Below are 26,814 nucleotides of genomic sequence, written 5' to 3' on the forward strand. Positions count from 1 at the left end.
TAAATACCTCTCAAAGCAACCAATTTCGCGGTGCTTATCGATGTGCGTATCGAAACGGACGCGTTCCGATTACAATTGTTTGTATCGATAGTGCTCCCATGTTGTGCCAGCACTATTAAGCATTAAAATCGGAAACCTGAACAAAAAGATACGAAAAGGCGGACGTGCGTGGACCTAAAAAATTTTCGCTGCTGTGTGCGTGTATTATTTTGTTGTTTTTTTTTTCATTCCTGGCCTGGCCTCTTGAACAATTTTCTCAGCTGCGTTCGCTGTTTTGCTGACAAGCGTATTTACCGAGAGTGTTTGTGTGTGTTTTTCAGTGGCTGTGTGGGAGAAGAGTTGCTGTTTTCCGTTTCTGTTTTCTGTTGCTGTTTTTTCGTGTGTCTGTGTTTCTTTTAGTGTTCCATTCCGTGCAAACAAAGGAGTTCTTCGGTCGGTTAAAGTTCGGCAAGGGGTGGACGGGGGGCTATGCTCCGTTCACATTTGGTTTTTGCTTAAATATTGATAAATGATTAAATCCACTTACAGCAGACTGCTGCGAGTGCTATGTGCCAGTGTGTGTGTGTATGCAATGCTGAAAACGCAGACGAATAGAGGGAGTGAGGGTGGGGAAATGAAGGGCCGATAGGCAGAGAGATGGCCGTGGGGAGGGGTGGGGGAAAAGGTTATGCATGATGGACGGCACAACAGCAGCTGGCTCTCAGCTGCCGCAAGCGCACAGTGGAGCCTCGAAAAGATTTTGGCTTAGATTCGGTTTCAGATTTACAATTCGATTTTGACACTCTGCTCCCTGCACTTCCACGTGTGTGTGTGTGTGTGTCTTTCAGGCAGCCTGGCTGGCCGAGTGTGCGTGTGCCAACTGACTTTCGATTCCTCTTTAGCACAGAATTTCTTCTGTGCTGCCATCATTTTTCTTTCATCGCTGCTTGCTGCCTTTCGAACTTTTTTCGTATACGAGTTTTCCATGGAGCGCAATTGACAAACGCAGCAGAAAACAGAAGCTGACGGAGCACCATAGGCCCACAGAGGGGGGTGGAGGAGTCTGCAAACACCTAGTGTTATTTGAGTTTGGGTTTTCTAAACTTTCTGCTTCTTCGATTCCGATTCCGATCGTTGCGTAGGCAAGAAGACCTGCTCTCTAACCATGCCAGTGACAGTGCGAGTGCGAGCGGGATGCAAGCAATACAGCTATTTGCGAAAGTGTGCGTGAGGTTTGTCTGCCCGACCTGCGTGCCTCTGAGTGTGTGGGTGCCTATGTCAGTGTATGTGTGTGTGTGTGCAAACTGCTGTTTGTTGTTTTTGTTTTGGCCTGCAATAATAGGAAAGGAAATAACACAAGTCAGCCAAGTGAAACACGTGTTTAAACTAATTTAACGTTCTTCCAAATAATCAAAACTTATAAACTAAATAAAGGTGCAATCAACATAAGACCAGGACATTGGTTAATGTAAAAAAACGAACAGCAATAAGCGAAAATAAAAAGAACGGAAAAAGGAAAACGGACTCGAAAATCCAACGGGAAAAAGCAAGAAATCAAAGTGCAAATTGAACACCAAAAAGCAAAAAGAGAGGCAGAGCGAGAGACGCACACAAGAGAGCGCATGCTGGGCGCCGCAGGAGAAGAAGAAGAAGCAGCAGAGGCAGCCGCCGCCGCCACAGCAGTACAGTGAGAGTGAAGTAAAGTGGAGCAGGAGAGAGGAAACAGGGTGCTCTGAAGAGCCGAACGAAAACAACAAAGAAGTGAGGCGTCTGAAGAAGTCGTCGTTATTAATCTACCTCCAAACAAAAGCAAAACTAATCAAAAAGCACAATAACTTCAAAACAAGTTGCATACGGTAATAGTAAGACATGAAAATGACAAAAAAGCTAAGAAAAAACAATCAACAAACCAAGTCAACACCAAGCGACATCCACTGAAAGCGCCATCTAGCGACGGCGAGCATAACTAGCATCTGTCAGACAGAGGAAAGGAAGACCAAGACACTGATAAAGAGACGTGGAGAGAGAGCCAGAGCAAAGAGAGGAGCACAACAATTTCTGCTGCGCCAGTAAGTGAAACACAAACAACAAAAGCCAGGCGAACTGCGACTTTTGGCTTTCTTCGCTGCCCGCCGTTGTAGTTGTTACTGCTGCTACTGTCTCCCCGTCCCCATTGTCATCGCAACAGGAGAGAGCGAGACGAGGCGAGCCGAGCCGGGAGCCGATAGCAGAAAGCTGAGTGTGGAGTGAGGAGTGAGGAGTGCGGAGTGAGGCGTGTGGAGAAAGGAGAGCGGGGGAGAGATAGCTCCCCGCAAATATCATCTCACCTCCGATTGGACCAGAAAGTAATCACAATAACGAAGAAGTTTAACTCCGACCAGTTGCCTTTTTTGCCCGCCACAAGATGGCGTGCCTTAACACCCTGAAGCAGGAAATCAAAACTCTGGAGAAGATCTTTCCCAAGAACCACGAGCGCTTTCAGATCCTCAATTCCAGCGTCGACGAGCTCCTCTGCCGGTTCATCGACAAGAACGGGAAGCGATACGACATTCATGCCAACATAACGGTAAGTTCAACTGACCCCCGCTTTGCACCCACGCATACGAACACAAACATACATACATACATGAGTTAGTTAATATGCACACCGAGAGAAAAAAAAGTGTAGGTTCCCCTTTGCAAATCCTTCCAGATGATAAGTCATTTCGAATTTCCCTTGTTTGTAAATGTAAAATAAATAGAGAGTTCCTCTAGGGGAAAGTTCATCATATCACTATAACTGGCTTATATACTCAATAGTAGGGAATTGCATCCAATGTATAGAAAGGTAAACACTCGGCAGAGTCACTAGAGATTGCCCGTAGTATTGGCCAGCATTCCCTTATCGGGGAAACCTTATCAGAAACTGTTTTTTTTTTGCTTTGCTATTAATTCAGCAACACAGATTTCCATTAAATGCACTATTCTTTGGCTTTAGCTTTAAGTTGTTTACCATGTGAGTCACATTTGGAGAATGGAAAAGCACCTTAATGGGCTTCTAACAAAATCTCCCATGAAACTGACCTTCTCGTCAATTTTAAATGTAATTTTCGCAATCAGCAGCACTGCAAATTGCATACGAATACAAACATTTTAGCAACATTGCAAGTATAAAGCAAGCTCAGAATAAATAATACAAAAATAACAAATGGTTTTAAATAAAAAGGTACACACATTTGTTATCTTTGTGCAATTGTGGTGGCTTATCTTACTCATAGTTATTTTAGATCGCGGTGAGATTGGTACGGAACAGAAGGAGTAGTTCTATCAAAGAAGCCAAGTGCTTACAATTGGGATTGCCATTGGGGGCTTGATAAGTGGGAGTGACTAAGCCCGGCACATGTTTTTATTCTTAATCTGTTCTTCACTAATTATTCTCTTTTGGAAATGATTATAGATTTTGTAGGTGGATTGTCAGGATCTTTAAGTATATTTAGGGTCTTTTCGTTCGATTTTCATTACAGTTCAATTAAAGTTGTAACATAAACTTATTCGCTTTTGAATATAATGAGCTCACTCTTTAATATTTCTCCAATTTAAAACTGGAATTTAGTTATGTTTTTTATTTAATTACTTATTTTGTTATTAATATTATATTTGCCGAGTTCATCTTTCCATGATCATTGTGTAAAGTCTTTATGTGAGAGTGTGTGAATTTATTATATTCTCTTGAATTTCTCCTTTCTTCCTTAAATTGCTTGCCATCCTTGTCTGCCCGTTCTTCCCGTTGTTCTTCCTCTTCTTCTCCTTTGTGCCGCTGATCTTAGTTGATCGTTCCATCTTCTTGCTCTCTCTCTGGATTGTTAGTATGTGTGAGTGTGTCGATTCTTCATTTCCCACGCTGCACAGTTGAGATGAAATTATATGTATATGTATGTGTTGGTCCACTCTCTGCCACGCTCTCTTCTGGCCTAGTCCTGCCCAGCCGATAACCGATCACATATCATTTACGTACGCGCTTACCTTTATTCGCAAATAACAAAAAAGAGCAAGGGCATGATTCACTCGTTGCTCGATCGATCAGTTTGCAAAGCTCTCGTCCTCTGACGCTTCACCTCCTCCGTTCCAACTGATGAGCAGCTGTTCGCTGTGCAGTGATCCCCGCCTGGTTCAACGATCTAATTAAAGGTTATAATTTCGTACTTGCTGTCGTCGGAGAAGTCACTTTATTTTGTTTATTTACATGTGTATGCAAAGTAGATCTGTCGTCGGGCGACAAATTCACCTGAGAACAAGCGAACGAGAGTGGAAAAACCAGAGATTTCTTTTGTCTGTCAAAGTCCTTGACCCACCCCACAAATTGCGATTGGAACTAGCCAAGTTTTCCAGGCTAAATATAAAGGAGGAACTCCCAAGAGCATCGACCGATCACATTCTTCTCTATCGAATTTCAAAGCTTCAAGAAATTTATTTAAAAGAAACTTACAAAGTATTTGTCCCACTTATTTGTTTATTTGGATATTGATACCGACTCGGGGGGGTTTTCTCCAAGAGTAGCAATTTCAAAATAAACAGTGGGATCTTTTTGCATTTGGTTCTGCATTCATCATTACTTTGTATATAAACTTATGTATGTTTGTGTAAATAAATGAATATTAATAACAATGGATTGTCTTCTGTAGGAAACGTATCCCTCATCGCCGCCAGTTTGGTTTGCCGAGAGCGAGGAGACGAGCGTCACAAATGCCGTTCAAATACTTAGCAATACAAATGGACGTGATAATCACGTGATTAATCAGGTAAGTCACCAAATTATTCCCGGGATAAACAAATACTAATTTGCTATGCTCTCCTCCAGGTGGGCATACTGCTGCGTGAGCTGTGCCGACTACACAACGTTCCACTGCCACCCGACATCGATAACCTGGCGCTGCCGCTGCAAACTCCACCGCCATCCGCATCGCCACTTCGCTGCGAGCAGAGACCCGGCGGAGGTGGAGCGGGGGGCGGCGTTGGCGGCGGAGGACAGCATGGCGGTAACGAGGAGACCGACTCGGACCAAGAGGATATCGAGGACCCCATTGGCGAGAGCGAACAGGAGAGCGAGGGCGATGAGGATTTGCCGCTGGAGATGGATGATGTACGAAGTACAAACAAGGTGAGGCCTCAAACGGACTGGGACTCGATCTGGATCAAATTGAATCTGAGCAGCATCTCAAGACTATATTATTTGATTATCTGTTGCCTATTGAACCGTCTAAGGTTGCCAGGGTGCTTTTTGAATCTGTTTTCCATTCTTAATTTATGTAAAATCCATTTCCAATTATAAAATATGCTTTAAGCTCACCATTTTGTTTATCGCTCATTGATCTACTGAGTGTTGCGTTTATTTTCGGATACCCTTAGCATTACTGACAACCAAAATTGTAATGATCTTGAAATATGTTTGGACTTGCAGAAGGACGACATGGAAGTGGAACATTTAGCGACCCTCGAAAGACTGCGTCAAAGTCAACGACAAGACTATTTAAAAGTGAGTTTATTCTAATGAGTATATTCTAATCTAAATGCATCTAAATTGAATTTGTAGGGTTCCGTTTCGGGTTCCGTGCAGGCAACCGATCGATTAATGAAGGAACTACGTGATATTTATCGATCGGACGCCTTCAAGAAGAATATGTATCAGATTGAGCTCGTGAATGAGTCGATTTACGAGTGGAATATACGCCTCAAGTCCGTCGATCCGGACAGTCCCCTGCACAGTGATCTGCTAATGCTGAAGGAAAAGGAGGGCAAGGACAGCATACTGCTCAACATATTGTTCAAGGAGACGTATCCATTCGAGCCGCCCTTTGTGCGGGTCGTCCATCCGATTATCTCAGGTAAGTCGCGTTCAGCCTTTTTTTTTTTTGCTTTGTGTTTTTTTTGTTTGGTTTTTTTTGGCAATTAAAATAAGCCATATATTATCAGGCGGCTATGTGCTCATTGGCGGTGCCATCTGTATGGAACTGCTGACAAAGCAGGGCTGGAGCTCAGCCTATACCGTGGAGGCGGTGATCATGCAAATAGCTGCCACTCTGGTCAAGGGAAAGGCGCGCATCCAGTTTGGAGCCACCAAGGTATTAACTGGACACTATATTATCTGTATATTTTTGTCCATACCAGCATACTCCCGTCTGCTATTATTATTTGTTGTACTTTTGCTAATACGCACTCTTGTTCATTAAACAGGCGCTGAGCCAGGGCCAATATAGTTTGGCTCGGGCCCAGCAGAGCTTTAAGTCGCTGGTCCAGATCCACGAGAAGAACGGTGAGTTGAGCCAGTTTAAGTTCAAGGAAGATACATATTTTAATGATTGCATTTCCACAGGATGGTTCACGCCGCCCAAGGAGGATGGCTAAGACCGCTAGCCGTTCTAAACGCACACTTTCCTTCAGAATACAGCAAAACCACAACGCACCCGACACCCACACAGCCTGAAATCCTCACAGTCTCACACCCCCCGCTCATATCGACGAATCGGTCGTTCCTCCGCCCAGCAATTTCATTAGCCACATTCATAGTCACCTCTGGTGGGATCCGATCTGGTTCGAACCCCTTACGGAGGGGTTCACAGGATCGGAGAGAGTGCCAACGCGGCTCAAAGGGCGACAAAATATAATTGTTATAACTTGTTAATCGACCCAAATGGCCGCATTATGTAATTCCCTTCATTTTCAAGAAGGAAGATTTTTAAATGTCACTTGTCTTCTCCTCCTCAATGTATCTAACTGATCCCCTTCCCCCGTACCCACTAAACCACCTTAAAAATTATTTTTAACTTTGGGCCAAAACAAATCCAATCCAGAGTCTTGGAATTGGATTTAAAGCAGGGGAGTTGGCAAGCCAAGATTTGTAAAATGTAAAGGCAATATCTGTTATTATGTATATGAATATAATTTGTAATCCAATTGTAAATGTTGTAGTGGCACTACCCCATCAATCACCTCATACACACACAAACACATACCACCATTACCACACACACACCCTATTTGTAACTAGTTAAGATACCTAATTGTATTCTTATTTTAGCTTACAAAAAATTGTGTAATCTTATAAAATATTTTTTCTCTAATATTAAGCGACAGCTAGCGAAAGCAGCAATGATAAGGGAAGAAGGCGCGATTGATGTGAAATCGAGCAGCATAGATTATATATATATATACACACTATACATACATATAAATACAATTATAAATACACATAAATATATATATATATTAAAACTAGCGCGAGAGTGTAGCTTAAGCAGAGCAACTTCTAATTGTAAATTCGTCTTTCCAAATAATCGTAAAATAACAAACGTAAACCTAAATCTAAATCTACATCTACACCTAGAGAAGGAAAAACAAAACAAATGCTAAGCTATAGAGCCAGATCAAGATAACGACGAGCGAACGGAAGGATCTTCAAATATATTTGCAAGCGTAATGCATTGAGAAGAGCGAGCAAACTTGGCTCTCGTCGCAGGCAGCTGCTGTTTTGTAGTTCCCTTATACAATTATGGTTTTTTTTATTACTCGTACAACGGCAGACAAAATTCAATTGTACATTTCAAACCCGATATTGGCGAGCACGACGAAATGTTCATTTTAAGTATGTATTTAATAAAGAAAGATATATACATGCATAATATCTATCTATGGTTTCTGTGTTTCCTAATATCCGATGGTGGCCTTAAAGCTCTTTCTATCTGCTAATGTTTTTTGTAAAAACCCCCAAATCCTTGGGATTTTAAACACAAAACACAATACATGTCGTCTATTATGGCATTTAGAAAGGCATTCATGTTGGCCTTGCTCATAGTGTCAAATGCTTTGGAACCATTGTTCCATTCGTTGTGGCCTTGTTCATTGAGTCAAATACTTTGGGATCTCCCTTTCATAAGTTTCACAGAATTTTACAGAAATTAGTAAATTTTGTAGTCGATTGTGAGTTTTCTTTATACAAAAAAAAAGTTCTCAAAATTTCTATATAATAATAATCGTGCTCTCCTTTAGGTGTATAAGATATTGTAAAAATTATCGTAAAAAATGTGTGACGAACGTAATGGAAACGGTCAGGTGGTGAAGAGCAAGGGAACCCAGTATGAACGATCTGCGTTTAACACGCAACGTGTGGCCTCCTTCTTGGTAAAAGTATTGGTCGTAATCTCCGGACTTTTGTCTATATACACTCTCTATCGTCTGTCCACGGGAGCGATTCGTTGCTCGTGCACCAACAATATGCCGTGCTTCAATCCCTTCTTCCACATTATTAGTATTTTGCACCATCTGTGGAATAAGTTTCTCCAGCACTAAGTGAGCTCCGGTAAGTTTCGATTTCGATTATATTGACTTCATTGAATCCCTTGAATCACTCGCATACAGGCCAGGACCCCCAAAATCAGTTATATCCATCGTCTGGCTGCTTATGTTCGCTGTTTTTCGTTCTTGTTTTTGTTTTGTGTTAAAACACCCTTGGAAATTGGGCCGGGAGAAACTGGAGAGCCCAATACAAGTGGGTTTTCTTTTGAGTTTTATTGTGCATCCACCGGCAGCAGAAGCAGCAGTCGAAGATCCCTAATGCACAAGCAATGCACTATTAAATTAACCTAGTTCAGTGTTCTTTCTCTCTTTTTATTCGGGGCGAATCTCTCTTTCCAAGAAAGCTGATGGAACCACCTTATATGCATAGATGCCTCAGGGAGTGCCCATATCCCATATCTCCCTCTCCCTCTCTCTTGCGAAAGACTTCAATGCAAAGATCTCCATTAGTACAGAAATTGCAGATATAATTACGACTTTATTTACTTTGCACTTACTTGGGTCCTACGAATAAAATAAGCTAGACTAATTGTGTTTAATTTAAGGTCCTTGGTTGGTGTTAGTCCACGTAAACCACGTACTTTTGCGCCGCCCTGGAGGGTTGCATTCTTGTTACCTTGGGCAAGCCTTCCATATAGACTGACGGCTTACGTGACGGCTGGACGTTTTTTATTGAAAGTCCGAGGAGCATGTCTATGGAGCCCTTCAGGTGCATCAACTCGAAGGTTAGCAGGGTTTCCTCATAGACAGCAACCGACAGCCGTTCCATGGCCTTGAGTAGCTTCGGGCTGCAGCCCACCAATTTGCGCTCAAACACATTCAGTACTACGGAGGCGGCATTCAACAGCGGCCTCATAAACCGAATCTCGCTAAGGTAGTCGCACAAAAAGTCGATGATTTGGATGAGGGTGGCCTCGGTTCGACCGATTAGGGCCTTGCCCAAAGAGCGTCGACGGAGTAGGTCAATAATTACGGCCACCACCAGCTCCGGCTTCTCCTCAACTTTCTGCGCCTGCAGCACATCGTCGAGCGCCTTCTTATGATTGAACCGCCTCAGATGGACGTCGTAGGATTTCAGGCCCGTTCCCTTGGTCCTCTCCTTTATGACGTGGTCCACCGGCTGGTCGGGGACATCGGGATCGGGATCGGCGTCCACCTTCTTTTGTCTCTGCTTTCGCTCCCGTTCTGCGCGGATCTTTCTCAGGTTACTCGGCTTGTTCTCCGTTATCATGCGGCGAATAACCATCAGTCCATCGACCATGCCGGCCACAACAGCCTGATCCCCGGCCGCCACGGCCAGACTGACCACGGCATTCGGATAGTTGATTGTGTGCACAGTTTTGTACGTACTCACATCGTAGATTTTTACGTGCCGATCCAAGCCTCCGGAGAACAACCGGCGACCGTCCGATCCCAGACTCAAGCAGGTGACAGTCTTGTGATGCTGCGACATCATCGTAAGCAGCCGGCAGCCATTGATCATGTCCCAAACGCGTATCTGGGTGCCTCCGGCGCTGATGAAGACTCCTCCGTTGGGCAGGAAGACCAAGGACTCCACGGGCGCCCCGTGATCCAAGTCGTGTTGCACTGGCATCTCCTGCCGCGTATCATACAGATTGATCTTGCCGTCGTAGCCACCGGAAACAAACATGTATCCCGCCTGCGGATGCGTGGCTCCTGCCCGGATGTAGTCCGTGTGGTAGTCTTCGTACGTCTGCACCACCTTCTCGTTGGCCACATCCCATAGTCGCACGGTCTTGTCGTCGCTAAAGCTGGTCAAGTGCACTTTGTCTGCCGTAAAGAAGGTCCGATGCACCGGTGCTTTATGTCCCTTGAAGAGGCGCAGGATGCTTCGGTTGGTAGTGTCGAAGAGCTTTACGTAGCCCTCCTCGTCGCCGGCGGCTAGCAGCCGGCCATCCTGCCGAAACGCGGCTCCGTAGGCGGACTTCTGAAACCTCGAGAGATTCTTCACCACCAGCTTGGTCACCAAATTGTAGATTTGCACTCGCACCGAGGAGGTCACTGCAAAGTTGTCTGGGTCGGAGGAACTGAAATCCAAGTAGTCTACTGCGTTGTGTTCCTTAATTTGTTCCGGTTTCTGAATGGTATTGAAAAGCAAAGGATCATAAATTAGTAAGAGTTGGATCTCTCGTCATTGCTTCATTGTACCGCCAGGCGCTTCCAGTAGATTGTGTCCGGGGTTTCCACGTACGCCCGCTGCTGGAGCCTTCTTATGTTTAAGGGGAGGAAGTTGTTGCTGTGCATCCTGGCTGTGGGTTGTTATCCAGTTAAAGCTATTCGCTTGTTCGTTAGTTGGCGCGCACGTGCTCCAACAACAACAAAAAAAAAAATGGATCAACCGTGGTCTCGCAACCGCATTGCGCATGAAGACTTATCGACTTTCGATAATCAATCTGGCTATAAATAAGAATTAATGGAAATTGAAGAATAATTAAAATTGTTAAGCTGAGATATAATACTCCCAAATATTTATTATTAATTAACAACATCAGAAACAAACGGCCTTTTGCCATTAAATCGAAAAATCAATTGAGTTTGTTATTTTTATAGCTATTTTTAGCTACTTGTTGTTCCACCTACATCTTTTTCTTCTCGATGTTGGCACAGTTATCGATAGGCGAACGGTGCTGCGTGTACACAATCAAACACATGTTTGCAACAACAAAAATAATAGAAACAAGCCGAGGCAGCAAAAACAACAACAACAAGAACGGCGCACAGCACATATGCTCGCTCCGTGGAAGTAGAAAATATAGAAACACATTTCCAAATTGCGAAGCGAATTGCTGTGATCTACTGGAACCGCATTCGGGGAGGAGAGGCAGCGGAGAGCAGAGGAGCGCCCGAGTAACCGCCTCCGTCGCGTAATAATAGTTGGGGCAGCAGCCCATCATCGGCCTGGACGTTCCGGTTCGGGTTGAGATCTCGCGTGCCCGACGCCGCCGCCGCCCGGCAATAACAATAACAAATTCGCTTTTAATTGAAATTTATTTGTTGTGATGCGGCTGCCACTGGGGGCAGCCCGTAGAGTGTAGTCGTAGACCGTAAACCATAGTCCGTGGTCCGTAGCCAGTTGCCAGTTGTCAACCTTCATTGCCGCCACGCCCCCCAAATCTTAATTAACCGGAGGAGCAACGCGACGCTAAAGAATTGAGCATGTTAATATGTTAATTGGAAGCAATCAATGTGCCTGAAGCCCTCGCTCGAATCGAACGCGAACGGAAGCGATCCCGTGGAGTCCGCATCGGAAGAGCGGTTAGTCTAGCGATGGAAGCCATGGAGGAGGAACGCAACGAGAAGAAGGTGCTCTGCGAGAAGATCATTCGGGACATCAATGCGGTGTTCCTCAAGGATCAGGATCTGTAAGTGACATCTGTTCCCCTCCAAACCTTTAGAAATCCAATCGAATCTATGATTTCTGCAATCGGAGATAACCAATCTTGAAGTGTGGCCAGTATTTATGACTGCTTCTTGATTTCTGGATAAGATTAGACTTAAATAATTATGATTCTGCATAATTTGTTCGGGTTCTGATTTGGAATTTCAATCCAATCCAATCTGCTTCACCAACAATTAATGTTTGCCCTTCCACAGCGCCTCCTTCGAGATCATTCCCAAGGAGACCAATTGCAACAAGTCTCCGGTGGTGCATGTGGAGCACAATCTGGGTCTGGAGTCGTGGTGTGCCCAACATGTCTACGATCATGCCCATCGAACTCTTATCTCACACCGGCGTCAGTCGTCGCAGCAGCAGCTACGAACCCTTCAGCAGCAGCAGCAGAGCGATGTTCTGGCCAAGTACCTGAATGTGGCGCTGTTAATTAATCCCGATGTAACCACTTTCTGGCACATCCGCCGCCAGCTGGTGCAAAAGAATCGGCTGAGCATCAACAAGGAGCTCCAGTTTTCTGCCCTGGTGCTCTCCATCAAGCCAAAGTCCAACGAGGCGTTCGCATATCGGCGTTGGCTCTACTCCTTTCAAAGTAAGTGCAGGACATAGAGGAAATGTGATGTAATTAATACAAATATCAATTACAGGTGCCGATGCCATCGACTGGCCTAATGAGATTGGCATTTGCGAGCGGGCGGCCGACCGCTGTGCCAGCAACTACCACGCCTGGTCGCACCGCCAGTGGATCCTGCAGAGCGGCCCGTGTCTGCTGCAATCGGAGTTGCTGCGGACGGAGAAGTTCATGCGGAAGCACATCAGCGACTACAGCTGCTACCATTATCGCCAGGTTCTCCTTGGTCGCGCCTACGAGCTCTGCTTCGCCCTGCCCACCGACCCTGGGCCCAATTGCCCGTCCCCGTTGGCTAGTCTGCAGCAGCTGCTGGCCAACTATGGCCTGAAGGGGGCAGACAAGGCGGAGGACATGCTGGAGCTGCTGCTGCCCAAAATGGATCGCAATGCGGTAAGCAGCCAGAGGCTACGCTCCTTTCTCTATTGTTGCAATGTGGCCGCCAGCGATATGCGCCTGTGCGCGGAGCAGCAAGCCATGTACGGGCCCCGGGATTGCTTCGAGCTGCATCGCCGGGCTGCGCTCAAATTCATTGTGGAGCAGTGCGTTCGCCTCGAGGCAGGCATGGGAGCGGCACATTCAGTGACGGCGGATGACTTGCAAGCACATTTAAGGCAGCTGGACTTTGAGTCGCATCCCTTTCTGGCCGCCGTGCGACGGGAGGAGTCGGCGCTGGGCGTCAAGCACCGACGCTGGTGTAACCTTCATCTGAGCTTCGGCTATCCGGCGGATTAGTCATCGGTCGGCGGGACCTGAAACATTGTGAAAAGCTCAAAGCTGCGGATCAAGTAGTTTCTCGCGGCGCGGAGGAACTCAAATCAATCTACCCCATAGGATTACGTACTCTCTCTTCGTCTGGTCCCGTTCCCGTCCTGGATTCGTTTTCAATTGGAACCAGATCGATGCGGCTGTTGAAGCTCATACAAAATGCATCCTAAGGAAAACTTGTCGAAGGAAAAAAGGAAGAAGCTATTGTAATGGATCGAGAAACGGGAAACGGGATCAGGACTCTATATATACTCTCTCTATATATATTTATGTATATGTATATGTATTTACGCCCCCAAAGACAAATGTTCAACCACTAGCCCGATATGAGACGGACTCCATGGGGTCCGGATCCCACCAATTGCATTTCGATATCTATGTTAGTGTTAAACTGTTCGACTCTGTTCTCGATCTGATATATCTGGCACGACTTGTTATCTCTATCCCCGTGGCCAGATGTACGATTTAATCAATTATCGCCATGCCATGCACGTGTTTGTTGTTAGCTAATTTGCAGTTAGTTTTAAATAAATCCAACCAACAGACGACAGGAGGTGGTCGCTCAATGGGTGGTGGGAGGCTCGGCATTAGGGTCAGGAGGCCATGCACAGTGAGAAATTAGTGGCCTCGGATAAGGCATATCTTCCTGATGATGAATGTAAATGGGTTTAAGTGACACTTGATTTCATAACGAAAGAAACTATAACTTTAATAATCTAGTGATCCATGACTCGAACACAAGTGGAACTGTCAAAGAGGTATAGCCCTGCCCTGTAGCTTCTAGCTCAGTATCAATCGTGTCTAGCTAAGGAAAACACACATACAGAACTACTCAGAAGTTTTTTGATATTATTAAATAATATTTTGTAAAAGTACGATTTCTAAATTTCTTCGAAAGATTCCTTCAATCATGGCAAAGAATAAGATACTTGGATGGCTGGGCGCAATCCAAGGCATCAGAGATATCGCCGGTATTGCGTTGTTTTCATTCCGCGTAAGTGTTTATTTATACCTTTAGAAAAAGGAACTCTCTCGTTCATTCGGCATAAGCCGAATATCCTTTCGGCTTCTCTCCAAAGAAAGACGGAAGGAGCTGAATGAAATTAAAAAGAGCCGTCGGTCTCTGAACAGAATCGGTTGTTCATTCGGCTTAATCCGAAAATGTCCTCCTAAGAATCAACCAAGAGAATCTGCTCTTCTCTAAATTTATTTTATTTACGTGACTTCTCCGACATTTGTATTCATTTGTAGAAAACTACTTTTGATGCTTTGAAAGCCCTGGCCGCCAACAAGGCCATGTTTGAGCCACCGAAGGAACTGCAGTCGAATGAGAAGGATGTGGAGCTGAAGGCCATTCGCAAGCCAGAAGCCCCGAAGAAGACCGAAGGTCAACTGAAGTTAGATTGGATTAAAGCCGGAATATTTGGCAAAGCATTTATGCGTAAACCGGGCTCCAAGCAGTAAAAGCTGGGATTTGTGCCACTGGATTGTACAAAATTTCAAATTTACAAGTCAGCCAAGAAAAACTCGAATTCCGATGGAGAAACCTATTTCCACGAAATCACCACTTTCACCAAATGGCTGCATAACTCGAAACAATTCTTTTCTCAAAATCTATTCGGCCAGCAGAATGTTCCAGGGCCTGCCCGTAAATCCAGAAAGGATAATTGTGTAATATTTGTAATCAGATAAAATTTTGTAAACCAAAAAAGCAATGGTATAGTTGTTCATTATTCAGAGTTGTCAGATGAAGCACAGGGATTTTTTAAATTGGATAAAAGATTAGGATGTATAGTTTTGTGTAAGCTTTTTTTATTGTGACATTATGAAGTAGGATAAATCTGTTTTCTCTGAACATCTTACTAAGATTAGGGCATATATCCTTCCATGGGATTTAATTTCTGGCAATTGACTTTAGCCTGACCAGCGTTTTCTCGCCGTGCACATGGATGGGATTCGCTTGGATTCGTTTCAGTTCTGACTCGAAGGATGTGGAGGCCACAGTGCGCATGTCCTGGCAGCAGCAGCAGTAGCAACGAGATGCTGTCGAAGGCGATGGCTCAGGCTCTGGCTCTGGCTCGACGAGATGACAACAGTTTCAGCAGCAGCAGCAGCAGGAGCAGCAGCATTGAAATCAGAGACTGGGCAGTAGTAATCCCTGCCAACGCTCAGTGTGTTTTTGGAGCAGTTCGCGTGCGGCCGTGTTGTGCAGTGTTGAGTTGCGTCGAGTGGTCCTGTTCCTGGCCGTGGTCCTTGGAGCTTATAAACAATTTGCGACGGACGGAATAATGCCTGGGAATAGACTGGCTTCAGCGTTTTACAAATAATTGAAACGGCGATCTGAAAAGCGCTTCCAAAAGGGGTTTGTACTGTCATTTGCATCCATCCCTACACGACCATGTGTACGTGAAAGGAACTGTATACATATATATATGGTGTTTGTGTGTGTGGGGGAGGAGGGCAGAGGGTGTGTGCCAGTCAGTGTCTTTGTTTGGTTTTTAAAATATTCATATTCATATTCATTTTTCATCTTGCCTTTTTGCATTTGTTATCTCCTCCTCTTCCCAATTGTCCCATCTCTTTCTCTGTGTCCTGCTTGCCCTGAGGGGTGAGCGTGTCGCCCCCTAGGGGCGTGTGCCCGCAACTGCGCCTCAACTGGAGTTTGTTTTTGTAAGAGTGTGTGTGTGTGTGTGTGTGTGTGTGTGTGTGCTTGTGTCTGTGTGTGGTGGTGGTGTGGTAAGGGAACAATAGTGGCAAGTCTGTTTATGAGTTGATTATGAGCTGCAAAATGTTGTGACCATTGGTCTTTGGGCCTCTTGTCTCCCATTTCCATCTACCATGGCCATTCGAAATCCAATCCAATCCAATCCTCGCCCTGGGGCCACGCTCCTCCTCTATTCCCAAGTCCCCTGACCCTGGGACCTCAGCTGGCACACCTGCATGCCTCAGTGTGTGTGTGTGTGTATACGCGCTTGCACATGTGTAGATAACTCAAAATGGACACACCTGATGATTTTGTGCGTGTGCATGTGTGTGTGTGTGTGTGTGTTAGCTAAATTCCTTCGGCCATGGAAGTACAACGACAACTACATACACCTGCATAGATGGGGCCACGCACAGTGGCGGTCACACCAATAGCATCGTCAGGTTAACCTGATAACTGCCAGCAAGGTGAGCCATTGATCTACCCATGGGCATACGTTGTAGTTGTCCTTGGTTCTGTGGCTGTCCTTTCAAGGCTCCCACAGGATTCTGAAATGCATCAGTTAATTAATTCCGATGAAATTATGTTAGTGATTAAATCATTGCACTGGAGACTTACATTTTTGTTCGTTTATAACAAAAAGATGCTCCTGAAATAAACTTTGCTATGAACAATGGAAATTGTAAGTGGATCCTATTATTCTTCCTTCCTTTTCTTGTGCATCCACTTTTCCAGTGAATTCAAAGTAATTGATGTATCTATTATGTCCAATAAAACCGCAAGCTATTGATAATATAGACGATTTACTTGAATGTCCTTGCTCATAATGCTTCAGCATAGGTCAATTCCTGGAAGTTATAGCTGCGCTGCACTTGGTAATATTTCCTGGAAAATGTTTAATGGCTTGTCAAGCCTTAGAAATGATACAAAATTAAAATAAAAAAAATGGTTAAATTGAATTACATTGAAATTAATAATTGTGGTAAATAACAATTTGTTCTATTGGTCCGACCGCCACTGTTAAAACCGTTATAAATATGGATGTGTGTCCTGTGGCCCACATAAGTATGCAATGCATGTACGGCAAGCGAAAACGCGCGCTTGTGTGTGCGCCAGACTTCCGTTAGTTCCAGGTGCAGTGACAACTTGTCCGATAGGTGGCTCTGCATTCAATATCCCCTCCATTTCCTGTTCCATCCACAGGCACTCCACACTCCGCTACACTGGATTACCACACTAGCCTCCACATCCACGTAAGGGGATCCGGAACAGGGCAGGCCAGCGGCAGCCGAGGCGGACAATGAACCCGCCCACGCAGCGCAGACGCAGACAATAACTTGAGCATCCATCCGTATTCGGATTCACATTCAACAACCACTCCAAACACATCCACATCGACACCTAGCGAGACCCACAAATTGGGATGCCAGTGGAGTATTCGGTAGCCAGGAGCAGCGCAGCGGGGATGCAACGAGTCAGTCCAGCAGAAGAGATGTTTGCTCCGGACTCGCAGCGGTTGTAAGATCCACTGAGGACGCAACATCGACAAGTGGGAGATAATGGGCAGCCTGCCGAATCTTCACGAGCTGGAGGAGGCGGAGCGCAAGCGGGAGAAGCGGCGCGAGTATGAGCTGCTCCTGGAGCAGCGGGCTCGGGACACGAGTCGGGAGCGGGAGCGCCTCTCCGCCTTTGCCCAGCAACGCAAGGTGAGCTTTGGTGGGAGTGTGCTAACCAAGTAAATCTCTGATTCCCCTTGCTTCTCCACCAGCAATCCTCGTATAATGCCTACATTATGGCTGGCCTGGGTATCGGCGGCGGCGGCGGATCTTTAATCAATTCCGGCGCTGGCACAGCCACCGGGAACGGAGAACTGCCCAGCGGTAATGGGACAAGTTCCTCCGGCAAGGGAGCACAGGGAATGATGGGGCCAGCAGTCCTGGCCAATGCATCTGGTGCGGCAGCTCCTCCTCTGGTGGCCACCACAACCGCTGCCACATTGAGTGGGTTCGGTATGCTGGGATTGGGCAAGAAGTATGCACCACATTCGCATCACCACCAGCATCATCATCAGCACCGCCACTCGCTGACCACCAGGCATCGTGTGCTCCGTACCCGAAGCTCCGGGGGAAACCAGAACGTCTGGGATGAGCAGATGATGGAGGTGAGTGGGAGGCTGTCGCCTATAAATAGAATCCTGTCAGGCTGTCACCCTGTGGACACTTGACCATCTTGCGGCGTCAATGTCGACTGGGAGGACGACGGGGATTATTCCTCCCGGTTGCACAACAAGTAATTAAGTTGGACCTGGCTGCCACCCCGTCCTCCTTCTGCCCATCGCATTCGCATTGCAATTGAAATTGTAGCCCAAGGCTGAACATGCTGCAAAGCCATCAGCTGATAATCCTTGAACTCGTAGCAATTCCTGGAAGCCAGGAACGGAGCCTCCTTGGAGCCTTTTCCAGCTAACTGCTCCGCGGAGATACATACATATTTCCAGGAAGATGCCTCTGCAGTGGCTATCCGTTTGTGGTGCAATGTGCGTCTCAGTGTCCAGCTTGACCTTTGCCTTTCTGACCACTCCTTAACTCCCTCCGGCTCTCTTCCTCTCTCTCCCCCAGCAGCGCCTGACCACCTACTCGCCCTCACCCATATCGACGCGGTCGCATCGTATCAACCCGGTGTCCTCGTACCAGGTGCAGGCCGCCCTGGCCGCCTCGCGCCGGAGGGAGTCCATTAACAGCAGCATCGGAGCCACCTCCATTCGACGCCTGATCACGCTGAATAACCGCAATTGCCGGCACAAGGTGCCCGCCCATGTGCGCCAGAAGGTGTGGCGCCAGTTCAGTTGCCTCAGCTTGGCCCACGGCCTGATGAACGCCGTCCTGCTGCCGGTGATGGCGCTGCAGGGTTCCAATGCCGTTTGGCATCATCGGGAGCAGTGGCTGCCCATTGGACCGGACGTTGGCAGCCTGCTACTGGCCGCCCTGTTCCTGGTGGCCGCCGGCATGAGCCTGCCCAGCATCCGGCTGATGCGACGCTATGGTTACGCCCCGCTGCTGGCGGCCAACTATCTGGCGGTGGCCCTGTTCCTGCTATCGCACCTGTACGCCTCCATCTACACGCTGTTGCCAGCCTATCTGCTGCTGGGCTTCACCCTGAGCGGCGCGGCCTGCTCCAAGGCGGCCCTGATTGTCCACTATGGAGGCAAGCTGAGCTGCCCGCAGCAGCACTCCTGCGAGGCGCAGCAGTCACAGGCGGCGGTGGATGTGCTGCACGAGGAGCACAAGATGTTCTGCAACCGGGACCAGAAGGTGCGGCGTCTGGCCCGCTGGTTCCGGGCATCCCAGGACCTGGGACTCATCGCCGGCGCCCTGCTGGCCTCGCTGCTCCTCGCCTGCAGCGAGGGCGACTGGAGTGGTGACTGCTCCGGACTGGTGGACAATGGCAACGAAAGCTGGCCGCCCCAGCTGCGGGACTTTTACAATCGGAACGAGCACGGAGAGCGAATCTGTGGAGCGGACATGTGCCCGCTGCGGGTGCAGTCCCTCCTGGCAACGAACTATGCTAATGGCACGGCCCTGCCCAGCTCCATCTACGCGGGATTCATCGAGAGTGAGCCCCGGGTGGCGGGACAGTCGCTGCTCTGGCTGTATGTGCTCTTTGCCCTGGTCTCCCTGCTCCTCTCACTGGTAGTGGGAGTGGGTAAGGTTCACTCCACGGGCTCATCGCGACCGGAGAGATCTGGCAGTAGCAGCGGAGGCTCTCGGGATGTGACCATCACGGATACCCTGCTCTTTGCCGGACCCCTGGCCTACTTTGTGGGCACGGAGCAGGCCTACATGCTGGGTGACTTCCTAAGGGCCTTCGTCACCTGCTCCCTGGGCATCGGCATGATTGCCGGGGCTCTGATCGGCATGGGATTGATGCAGCTCATCGTCTCGTGCACGCTGAGCATGCTCCTGCGGCACGTCAAGCGGATCGTGGTGATTTGTGAGTAAATTCCTAGAAAGATTTCAAGGGAGCCATAAGTAAACCTTCGTTCCTTTATCCCTTTTAGTGGCTGGATTCTTCTTTCACTCCTGCCTGCTGCTGGCCCTGTCCAGCTGGAAGCCATCGAGTGATGACAGCGCCCTGTTCTATGTTATCGCCGCCTCATGGGGCGCCTGCAATGGGATGTGGGAGACGCTGCTCCTCTCACTGGTCACCCTGAACCATGCCGGTCACGTGGCCGAGGTTTCCGCACCGCTACTGGGGCTGCGCTTCCTGGGCCTGGGCCTGACCTTTGCCGGCCATGGCTTCCTGTGCGAGTCGCTGAAGGTGATTGCCTTGGTGGTGCTGCTGGTGATCAGCGTTCCACCATATGCCACGCTGGAGATCCGCCTGGAGGCGCAGCGCAAGGCGACGCTGGTCAGCTTATGACGCAGCATCTTCAGCTAGTCCCGACTCCTGCGGCGGGGCACCGTGGCCCGGACGCACACCATGTGAGGGCGTCGGAACACGGCAGCGGATGTGGATATGGCAGCGCCGCCGGATCTGCTCCACCTGCAACCCGTCAGTATTGAACGAGAGACACAAGTCAGGCTGCCCCTCAGGCCACACTTCAGTATTTCCCAGATCTTCGAGCAGAGGTAGAGGCATGTAGGCAACCTCTGTTCGAGGAGCCCCTGGGTCAGGTTAACGCTAATGATAACGAGTTCGTAAGGCTTAGCACTTAAGATGATCTATCTATATATACATATATACTCGTGCGCGGTGCTGGGCGAACCTTTTCGGTCCCAGCGCCATATGCATTCTCAATTGTAGCATTTGCCAGTGCCAGTAATGTTGTTCCATGTCTATAACCTATCTATCAAATAGAGAGAAAGAGAAATCGGGAGATCTCCAGACGTTGAGCATGTAGCATACGTTATATATCTGGGATGAAGCTGATGCCACATCAGTTGATGTATCCCAGTCTCCCGGAATACCCGCATACTTGATGTATCCTACATTATTAGATGTTTTACGCTGATGTGAGCCCAGAGGTTATGACGTTATTCATGCGACTCACTAACCCCCTGGAGATACAATAAGGTGGGATGTAACTTGTAAGCCTAGAACCGATCCGAACCTGTCCAGAATCACTATGAATGTACTCCTTGTCTGTGTCTATCATCGGTGTTATGTAAGTTTTGTGTAAGTTCGAGCCTCTCCAGTTCCAGTTCCTGTTCCATCTCCACTTCCACTTTTACGAATAGCAACTGTTATGATAACAAGGTGAAATCCTAAGGTCTTAGGTGTAAGAACAATGTTAACATTTTCGAGAATTTTGACGGACGAGAGAGCATTGCTTGTACTACATCGGGCTGGTGTATATAGCCGCGATTCGTTGTTATGATAGGTGGTTAGCCATATACTACAAACACCCAAGAATATATGTATGTGTATTTTTTTGCTCCCAAGCGAGATGATTCGCATTGAATACTGATCACTGAATCCGGAATAATAAGGCAAATGGCAAAACGAGTTAAGCGGGAACCTGTGTTCGAGTTCTATGTGTATGGATGTGTATTGTACTATATATATCGTAGGTATGTCCAGCTCCAGCTCCAATAAAGATTCCACAGCAATTTCGTTAAGTGTACTATGAGGGGTTCAGTTTGGTTTCTAAATTGGCAATTAACAGTCGCTGGCGTTTCTGGCATTGCTTAATTACCAGCAACTGGATTGAGCTTTTCCACTATTCGAGCTTTTTCTCACGAGCGTGAAAAAGCTATAGATCGGCTAAAGATCGGGTGTAATTTACTGCGAACGCTTGTTAGCTTTATCAATTGGGGGTACTTAGTACTCGGCGGCTAGCTAGTTAACTTGCTTTAGTTAGTGGCTTTGTGCGGAACCAGAGAGATACCTTTGCAACGCAAATGGACGCAGACACGAAACCTGAGGTGGCTCCCGTTTCCAACTCCGCCTGGAGCGGCCAGCTGGCGGAGATGATGGCCTGGTTCGAGGGCAACCCCAACCTGCCCGAAAAGATTGGTGAGTAGACCGATGTCTCGCTTCGATTGATAATCACTCGAGTGTGTGGTGGCGGGATTAATGGGCGCGCAATAACCCGATATGGTTTACGATCCATTAACCTTGCCAAGTGGCGAAGTCAAAGGTCAAGTGCGCCGCCAAGTATCTTGTAATGTAACCTTCCCCGCAGAGGTTTATTAATTCTGTACTCTATTCCCCATAGAACCCATTGTGATGCTCCGTTTCCTCAAGTGTATGGCCTACGATGTGAAGAAGACCAAGGCCCTGGTGGAGCTCAACTACAGCATGCGGAATAAGCATCCGCACTTGTTTATGGATCGCAACATGAACGACGAGATGACCGCCAAGGGATTGAAAGTGTCGTGAGTGGGATCTTGGATGATAATGATTATATACCTCCTGATAATATACCTCCTCCCTTGCAGCGACTGTCTGATACTGCCTGGTATTACGCCCGAGGGTAACAAGCTGCTCTTCTTCCGCATGACCGACTTTGATCCATCTACGGTGGGAATCTATCCTCGATTCGGTTTCCCGAAATAACCATGAATAAATCATTCACTTTCATTCATTTGCAGCGCAATTCGGTGGAGGAAACCAAGATCTTCTTTATGCTAAGCGATGCTCGGTTCACGAGACCGGATGTGGAGGTGGATGACGGAAAGGAGTACGTTCTGGACGAAGCAGATATTGCCAGCGGGGACGTGCAGATTGTGGATATTGAGGGCTATACCCTGCGACACCTGGCCTACGTCTCGATCTTTGTGCTGCGGATCTACATGAAGTTCCTTCAGGAGGCCTATCCTTGTCGGCTCAAGGCCATGCATGTCATCAACTGCCCCTCGTTTCTGGACAAGCTTGTCTCCATGATGTCGCCCTTTTTACGAGAAGAGGTCCGAAATATGGCAAGTTCATGCATATATTTTGTACAGATTTCAATATTATATTTCGGGTTTCATCATCATAGATCAAATATCACACGGAGGGTCTGGAGAGCCTCTATGCGGAGGTGCCCAGGGACATGCTGCCGGAGGAGTACGGCGGCAAGGCGGGCACCGTGGAGCAGCTGAAGGCCAGGAGCATTCAGTCCCTCCGCGAAAAGAGGTGAGTGAGAGAATACTGATTACCTGAACTTATTTGGGAATCTCAAAAATATCAATTTGAACTGGAAATTTTGAAATTTATTATCCAAATAAGATCGAGTTTGTAATTTTCCAACATAAAGATACTTATATCCCTTGACTTTCCCTTTGATAGTGAATATCTGAGTGACGAACGCTTCTGGAAGGTTACGTCGCAGAGCAAGAGCCGATGGTTATGGTTCTAATACCCTGTAGGATCCTGGTTCCGATATCCCTTGGCGAACGTGATATTCAAATGTGATCAGAGAGCGCGCCTTGCCAAAGCGAAGCTATCGATAAAACGGGGATGTCCCGAAAATTCATTCAGTTGAAGGAATCAACATTAATGTTTATAAGATCTTCAGTTATTCCATTAAATTCTCGCCATTATATCTGTAAGTAAGGGTTGGAATTTATCTAATTTAGTCTTTTGTTTTTGTAAAAGGGTTAATCTAAGCCTAGCAATCTTTTCTATTCTATCATCCCAGTAAGGGTAAGGAAACTGTAGAATTATTACGAGCAATATCCAATAAATTAAATTAGATACATTTTATTGCCATCAAGAGTCAATTAGGAATTTTAATTAACTTCATTACGGCTGTTTGGGGCCATTTGTTTGAATCATTTTGTATTTTATTGTTTGGGAAAAAGCAAGTGAAATGCTTAGCCACTGAAGGAATATCAATAAGCAGAGCCATTAAGTGTGTCTAAAATTATATTTAAATTATATTTTTAGCTCGTAATAAAATCAATCTACAAGAACTAGCAATTAAAATGCACTATTTATAATTATTTTAAACGGTTTGTGTCTCTTCAAATGTAGTTTGAAATTCAAATACAAATAATTCTCTATTAAAGGCTGCCTGGAGTGCATCCGGAGATGGGGGACATTTGGGATTCGGAGCACGAGCCGGTGATTAGGCAGATCCAGAAGCTGGGCCGGAACATATTTAGGCACTTTTAAGCGTCGCGTCGACGGGCCAAACGATGGGCGCAAAAGCAATTATGAAATTACGTGTTTTTAATCGCAGACGCAATAGCATTGAATATTCAAAAACCCAATCGATGAGCGAAATCGATGCGAGAGTCGTCGGTCAGTCGCCTGCCAGGCTCCAACCACAGTGGTTCGCTTCAAAAATTCGCCTCCGAATTCGAAAGCGTTTCGAAAACCGATAACAAGACAACGACCGATAGATCGATAGGCGGATAATGAGCGCTGCTGGTGGTAAAGAGCAGGTGACAGCGACGGCGGCGACAACAGATCAGCTGGGACGCGACCTGCAGGAGCTGCTCGACTGGTTCCAGCACAATGAGAAACTGCCCAAGGATATTGGTAAGCGACGAGCGTGCCAGCGCCTCCATATGGGCCACCGCCAACCGGCCGTCGGAACGCATCACATCCGCTCCAACGGGCAGCGCCCACCTCCCGCGGCGGCTAATGAGGTCGTTAGTAGGCACCCGGTGGCCCCCTCGTCGCGTCGCGTCGCGTTGCGTCGGGTTACGTCACTCCTGCCCCTTTAGTTTTGTTTCTTTTTGTATACAAACAAGTGTCGCATTAATGTCCAATGTCCCACCTGCAGAGCCGCTGCTGCTGCGACGCTTCTACCAGTGCATGTACGGCGACCTGGAGGAGACCCGCAAGCTCATCGAGGTGAACTATGCGCTGCGCAACCGTCATCCGCATCTCTTCATCCAACGGGATCCCCTGGACGAGGACAGCAGGCGAACCTTTGACTACGCGTAGGTTATGATGACACAACTATTAATTGCGATTACAACGTATCCGCCATCCGCAGGGACATCCTTCCGTTGCCGGGCCTGACGCCGGACAAGTGCAAGGTGTCGCTGTACTGCTTCCGCGACTTTGAGGCCTCCAAGGTGAGCACTGAGACCTCCTCCTGAGACTCTCCTCCTCTAGTGACCCAGAACTCATCTGCAGATGCATCATACGGAGGATACGCGCGCCTTTTTCATGGTCACCGACTGCCGCTTTGTGACCCCCGATGATCCCGCCAACGCGGATGTCCTGTCCGAGGGCGAGGTGCAGATCTTCGACATGAAGGGCACCACCATGCGGCACATCTCCCGGCTGACCATCAGCACGCTGCGCGCCTATATCAAGTTCCTGCAGGTGGCCTTTCCCGTGCGCCTGCGCGCCATCCATATGGTCAACTGCCCGACCTATCTGGACAGGATCGTCAGCGTGGTCAAGCCCTTCATCAGCGACGAAGTCTTCAAGCTGGTCTGTGCTCTGCCCAACTCTTCGTGAGTTCATAATGTTTATAATCCTCTTAACAGATCCGCTTTCACACCGTGAGCATGGACTCCCTGTACGAATTTGTGCCCCGCAAGATGCTGCCGGAGGAGTACGGCGGCGGGGCTGGATCCCTGGCCACGCTGCGGGCGCAGACGCAAAAGACCTTGGCGGAACACCGGTGCGTACGGACGAGCATATGATTATTGGAAAGCATTTAACAATAACAATTTGATTCCAGCGACTATCTGATGGACCCCGATCACTGGGTGGTGGAGAAGACCGAGAAGCGGAACGCGCACTCGTGGAGATTTTTTAAATAATTCGTTTTGTATTTTATGTTTGTTCTTGATTCTCGTTAATTGGTATTTGTTTTTGTTTGTCATCTTTTTTTTTTTAATATATATATATTTATATCTTTAGGCCTTTTTACGTATGTACCTTGTATGTGCCTGTGTATTTAAATGGTTCCTATGGCATTTTGACTTATAAATAAAGCTCATATTGTATTTATTTACAATGTTATTCATTGATGGAATATGATTTTAATGACGAGAAGTAAGTATTACTAGAAATAATACTTAAAGTTTGGAATTTCCGGTAGAAATTCATAATCATAATCATCTGCCACCCTATAAACCGAAAAACTCTTACTTACCAGTGATACTTATCTACCTTTACTTGTTTAATAACAAAAATTATATTATACCTACCCCAAAAATCCATTAATTCCAATTTAGAAATCTTTTCTATGTACGTTTTTATTTAAATTTTGTATTGATCATTTGACAAGAGTTTGCACATAGTTTATATCGGGATTGGGGCCATATTTTTTATTGCTGACGAGGAAACTAGGGGGCCGCTGCTCCTTCGGGATTCGTCCCATCGGCCGTTGCTGGACGCGACTCACAGCTGTCTTCGCCGCTGCTCGTTGTGGAAGCACCTTCCTCCGGCGATGTCTTGGCCGCATCATCCACCTCCTGTTGCGCATCTGCCAGTCCAGCCTCCGCCTTTCCATTCTCCTCGGCGTCACCGCCCTTCTTGTTCTGTCGGGAAACACGGATGGCATTCAAGTCGGGACTCCACATGGGTGCGGATTGAGGCACTGCTTACCTTCTTGCGCTTCTTGGGCTTCTCCGTCTTGACGGCGTGCAGCTCGGCCTCCTCCTGCAACGCGGACTTATAGTTGGCCGGAAAGAATTGGGTGGCCTCCTTGTGGCCAACCACCGAGTTCGTACTGACATAGCTGGGACCGTAGGCCATCAGGGTGGGTATGGTCGGACTCCTCACTTTGTTCACCTTCAGCACTATCTTGTCGGTGCTGTATTACGTGGAATTATGATTAACAAGAAAGGAAACTAACTTCGGGGAGCCGAAGTTTATTTACCCTTGCAGTTCAAAACTGAATTATAGGATCCAATCGGAATTCGATAATAACAAAGCTATAAATATTCACATTCTCCGAATTGATATATGGATTATATGATTCAATTTTCCTTTGAAAAAATTTAAATTCTTGTTTTGCTATATGGCTAGAACGATTTGCCTGTTATTGCTGATCAAGAATATATATGATTTATAGGGTCGGAAATGGCTCCTTCACTG

The 26,814-nt window shown here is 47.1% G+C and overlaps 7 protein-coding genes and 2 long non-coding RNA genes across 16 annotated transcripts; 7 read left to right on the forward strand and 2 right to left on the reverse strand.

Annotated features, from left to right (window-relative positions):
- Window positions 1–11: 11 nt before the first annotated feature.
- Window positions 12–7,636, forward strand: LOC110183250 (ubiquitin-conjugating enzyme E2 Q2). 7 transcript variants are annotated; one of them, XM_020951474.2, is made up of 10 exons: window positions 12–195; window positions 1,414–2,048; window positions 2,168–2,545; window positions 4,641–4,757; window positions 4,817–5,116; window positions 5,417–5,491; window positions 5,549–5,840; window positions 5,929–6,077; window positions 6,190–6,268; window positions 6,329–7,636. In XM_020951474.2, the coding sequence occupies exons 3-10, from the start codon at window positions 2,384–2,386 to the stop codon at window positions 6,358–6,360; spliced, it is 1,206 nt and encodes a 401-aa protein (XP_020807133.1). In that variant the 5' UTR covers window positions 12–195; window positions 1,414–2,048; window positions 2,168–2,383; the 3' UTR covers window positions 6,361–7,636. The 7 variants fall into 7 exon arrangements, with proteins under 7 accessions (XP_020807133.1, XP_086682274.1, XP_086682278.1 ...); XM_086826152.1 differs by having other exon boundaries at window positions 62–164; XM_086826148.1 differs by having other exon boundaries at window positions 1,414–2,545.
- A 157-nt stretch (window positions 7,637–7,793) lies between these two features.
- On the forward strand, window positions 7,794–8,607 carry LOC110183254 (uncharacterized). Its single transcript, XR_002319603.2, has 3 exons — window positions 7,794–7,932; window positions 8,002–8,311; window positions 8,371–8,607. It is a non-coding gene; the product is annotated as an uncharacterized LOC110183254 (long non-coding RNA).
- A 158-nt stretch (window positions 8,608–8,765) lies between these two features.
- On the reverse strand, window positions 8,766–11,247 carry LOC110183253 (U3 small nucleolar RNA-associated protein 15 homolog). Its single transcript, XM_020951478.2, has 3 exons — window positions 10,909–11,247; window positions 10,477–10,725; window positions 8,766–10,405 (listed from the first exon to the last, which is right to left on the reverse strand). The coding sequence occupies exons 2-3, from the start codon at window positions 10,570–10,572 to the stop codon at window positions 8,867–8,869; spliced, it is 1,635 nt and encodes a 544-aa protein (XP_020807137.2). The 5' UTR covers window positions 10,573–10,725; window positions 10,909–11,247; the 3' UTR covers window positions 8,766–8,866.
- On the forward strand, window positions 10,882–13,663 carry temp (protein prenyltransferase alpha subunit repeat-containing protein tempura). Its single transcript, XM_020951477.2, has 3 exons — window positions 10,882–11,690; window positions 11,923–12,311; window positions 12,367–13,663. The coding sequence occupies exons 1-3, from the start codon at window positions 11,596–11,598 to the stop codon at window positions 13,080–13,082; spliced, it is 1,200 nt and encodes a 399-aa protein (XP_020807136.2). The 5' UTR covers window positions 10,882–11,595; the 3' UTR covers window positions 13,083–13,663.
- A 201-nt stretch (window positions 13,664–13,864) lies between these two features.
- On the forward strand, window positions 13,865–14,909 carry LOC147644577 (uncharacterized). The gene is made up of 2 exons (XR_015270230.1): window positions 13,865–14,109; window positions 14,367–14,909. It is a non-coding gene; the product is annotated as an uncharacterized LOC147644577 (long non-coding RNA).
- Window positions 14,910–15,173: 264 nt separating this feature from the next.
- On the forward strand, window positions 15,174–21,428 carry LOC110183244 (N-acetylglucosamine transporter UNC93A). 2 transcript variants are annotated; one of them, XM_020951465.2, is made up of 5 exons: window positions 15,174–15,477; window positions 17,023–17,525; window positions 17,588–17,980; window positions 18,438–19,809; window positions 19,877–21,428. In XM_020951465.2, exons 2-5 carry the CDS (start codon window positions 17,379–17,381, stop codon window positions 20,236–20,238), a joined length of 2,274 nt encoding a protein of 757 aa, XP_020807124.2. In that variant the 5' UTR covers window positions 15,174–15,477; window positions 17,023–17,378; the 3' UTR covers window positions 20,239–21,428. The 2 variants fall into 2 exon arrangements, with proteins under 2 accessions (XP_020807124.2, XP_020807125.2); XM_020951466.2 differs by having other exon boundaries at window positions 18,441–19,809.
- On the forward strand, window positions 20,573–23,730 carry LOC110183247 (alpha-tocopherol transfer protein-like). Its single transcript, XM_020951468.2, has 6 exons — window positions 20,573–21,834; window positions 22,037–22,196; window positions 22,260–22,341; window positions 22,413–22,739; window positions 22,802–22,938; window positions 23,092–23,730. Exons 1-6 carry the CDS (start codon window positions 21,720–21,722, stop codon window positions 23,159–23,161), a joined length of 891 nt encoding a protein of 296 aa, XP_020807127.2. The 5' UTR covers window positions 20,573–21,719; the 3' UTR covers window positions 23,162–23,730.
- Window positions 23,731–23,780: 50 nt separating this feature from the next.
- LOC110183248 (alpha-tocopherol transfer protein-like) lies at window positions 23,781–25,722 on the forward strand. The gene is made up of 6 exons (XM_020951469.2): window positions 23,781–24,288; window positions 24,536–24,695; window positions 24,752–24,833; window positions 24,895–25,197; window positions 25,254–25,390; window positions 25,451–25,722. The coding sequence occupies exons 1-6, from the start codon at window positions 24,165–24,167 to the stop codon at window positions 25,530–25,532; spliced, it is 888 nt and encodes a 295-aa protein (XP_020807128.1). The 5' UTR covers window positions 23,781–24,164; the 3' UTR covers window positions 25,533–25,722.
- A 230-nt stretch (window positions 25,723–25,952) lies between these two features.
- Window positions 25,953–26,586, reverse strand: LOC147644578 (uncharacterized). Its single transcript, XM_086826156.1, has 2 exons — window positions 26,323–26,586; window positions 25,953–26,255 (listed from the first exon to the last, which is right to left on the reverse strand). The coding sequence occupies exons 1-2, from the start codon at window positions 26,470–26,472 to the stop codon at window positions 26,061–26,063; spliced, it is 345 nt and encodes a 114-aa protein (XP_086682282.1). The 5' UTR covers window positions 26,473–26,586; the 3' UTR covers window positions 25,953–26,060.
- Window positions 26,587–26,814: the final 228 nt, after the last annotated feature.

Source organism: Drosophila serrata, unplaced genomic scaffold, assembly GCF_035046125.1.
Source record: "Drosophila serrata isolate PLE 108 unplaced genomic scaffold, ASM3504612v1 contig_154, whole genome shotgun sequence".
In the NCBI taxonomy this organism is placed as follows: Eukaryota; Metazoa; Arthropoda; class Insecta; order Diptera; family Drosophilidae; genus Drosophila; species Drosophila serrata.

Coding starts and splice junctions, on each gene's coding strand:
- LOC110183250 (XM_086826148.1), top strand. CDS start 2,384: ATGGCGTGCCTTAACACCCTGAAGCAGGAAATCAAAACTCTGGAGAAG. Junction 5,117..5,416: donor ATGTACGAAGTACAAACAAG/GTGAGGCCTCAA, acceptor TTGGACTTGCAG/AAGGACGACATGGAAGTGGA. Junction 5,492..5,548: donor AACGACAAGACTATTTAAAA/GTGAGTTTATTC, acceptor TTGAATTTGTAG/GGTTCCGTTTCGGGTTCCGT.
- LOC110183253 (XM_020951478.2), bottom strand. CDS start 10,572: ATGCACAGCAACAACTTCCTCCCCTTAAACATAAGAAGGCTCCAGCAG. Junction 10,406..10,476: donor TCTACTGGAAGCGCCTGGCG/GTACAATGAAGC, acceptor AATACCATTCAG/AAACCGGAACAAATTAAGGA.
- temp (XM_020951477.2), top strand. CDS start 11,596: ATGGAAGCCATGGAGGAGGAACGCAACGAGAAGAAGGTGCTCTGCGAG. Junction 11,691..11,922: donor TTCCTCAAGGATCAGGATCT/GTAAGTGACATC, acceptor GCCCTTCCACAG/CGCCTCCTTCGAGATCATTC. Junction 12,312..12,366: donor TTGGCTCTACTCCTTTCAAA/GTAAGTGCAGGA, acceptor TATCAATTACAG/GTGCCGATGCCATCGACTGG.
- LOC110183244 (XM_020951465.2), top strand. CDS start 17,379: ATGGGCAGCCTGCCGAATCTTCACGAGCTGGAGGAGGCGGAGCGCAAG. Junction 17,526..17,587: donor CCTTTGCCCAGCAACGCAAG/GTGAGCTTTGGT, acceptor CTTCTCCACCAG/CAATCCTCGTATAATGCCTA. Junction 19,810..19,876: donor CAAGCGGATCGTGGTGATTT/GTGAGTAAATTC, acceptor TATCCCTTTTAG/TGGCTGGATTCTTCTTTCAC.
- LOC110183247 (XM_020951468.2), top strand. CDS start 21,720: ATGGACGCAGACACGAAACCTGAGGTGGCTCCCGTTTCCAACTCCGCC. Junction 21,835..22,036: donor CAACCTGCCCGAAAAGATTG/GTGAGTAGACCG, acceptor TATTCCCCATAG/AACCCATTGTGATGCTCCGT. Junction 22,740..22,801: donor GAGAAGAGGTCCGAAATATG/GCAAGTTCATGC, acceptor TCATCATCATAG/ATCAAATATCACACGGAGGG.
- LOC110183248 (XM_020951469.2), top strand. CDS start 24,165: ATGAGCGCTGCTGGTGGTAAAGAGCAGGTGACAGCGACGGCGGCGACA. Junction 24,834..24,894: donor GCGACTTTGAGGCCTCCAAG/GTGAGCACTGAG, acceptor ACTCATCTGCAG/ATGCATCATACGGAGGATAC. Junction 25,198..25,253: donor GCGACGAAGTCTTCAAGCTG/GTCTGTGCTCTG, acceptor TCCTCTTAACAG/ATCCGCTTTCACACCGTGAG.
- LOC147644578 (XM_086826156.1), bottom strand. CDS start 26,472: ATGGCCTACGGTCCCAGCTATGTCAGTACGAACTCGGTGGTTGGCCAC. Junction 26,256..26,322: donor AGCCCAAGAAGCGCAAGAAG/GTAAGCAGTGCC, acceptor GTTTCCCGACAG/AACAAGAAGGGCGGTGACGC.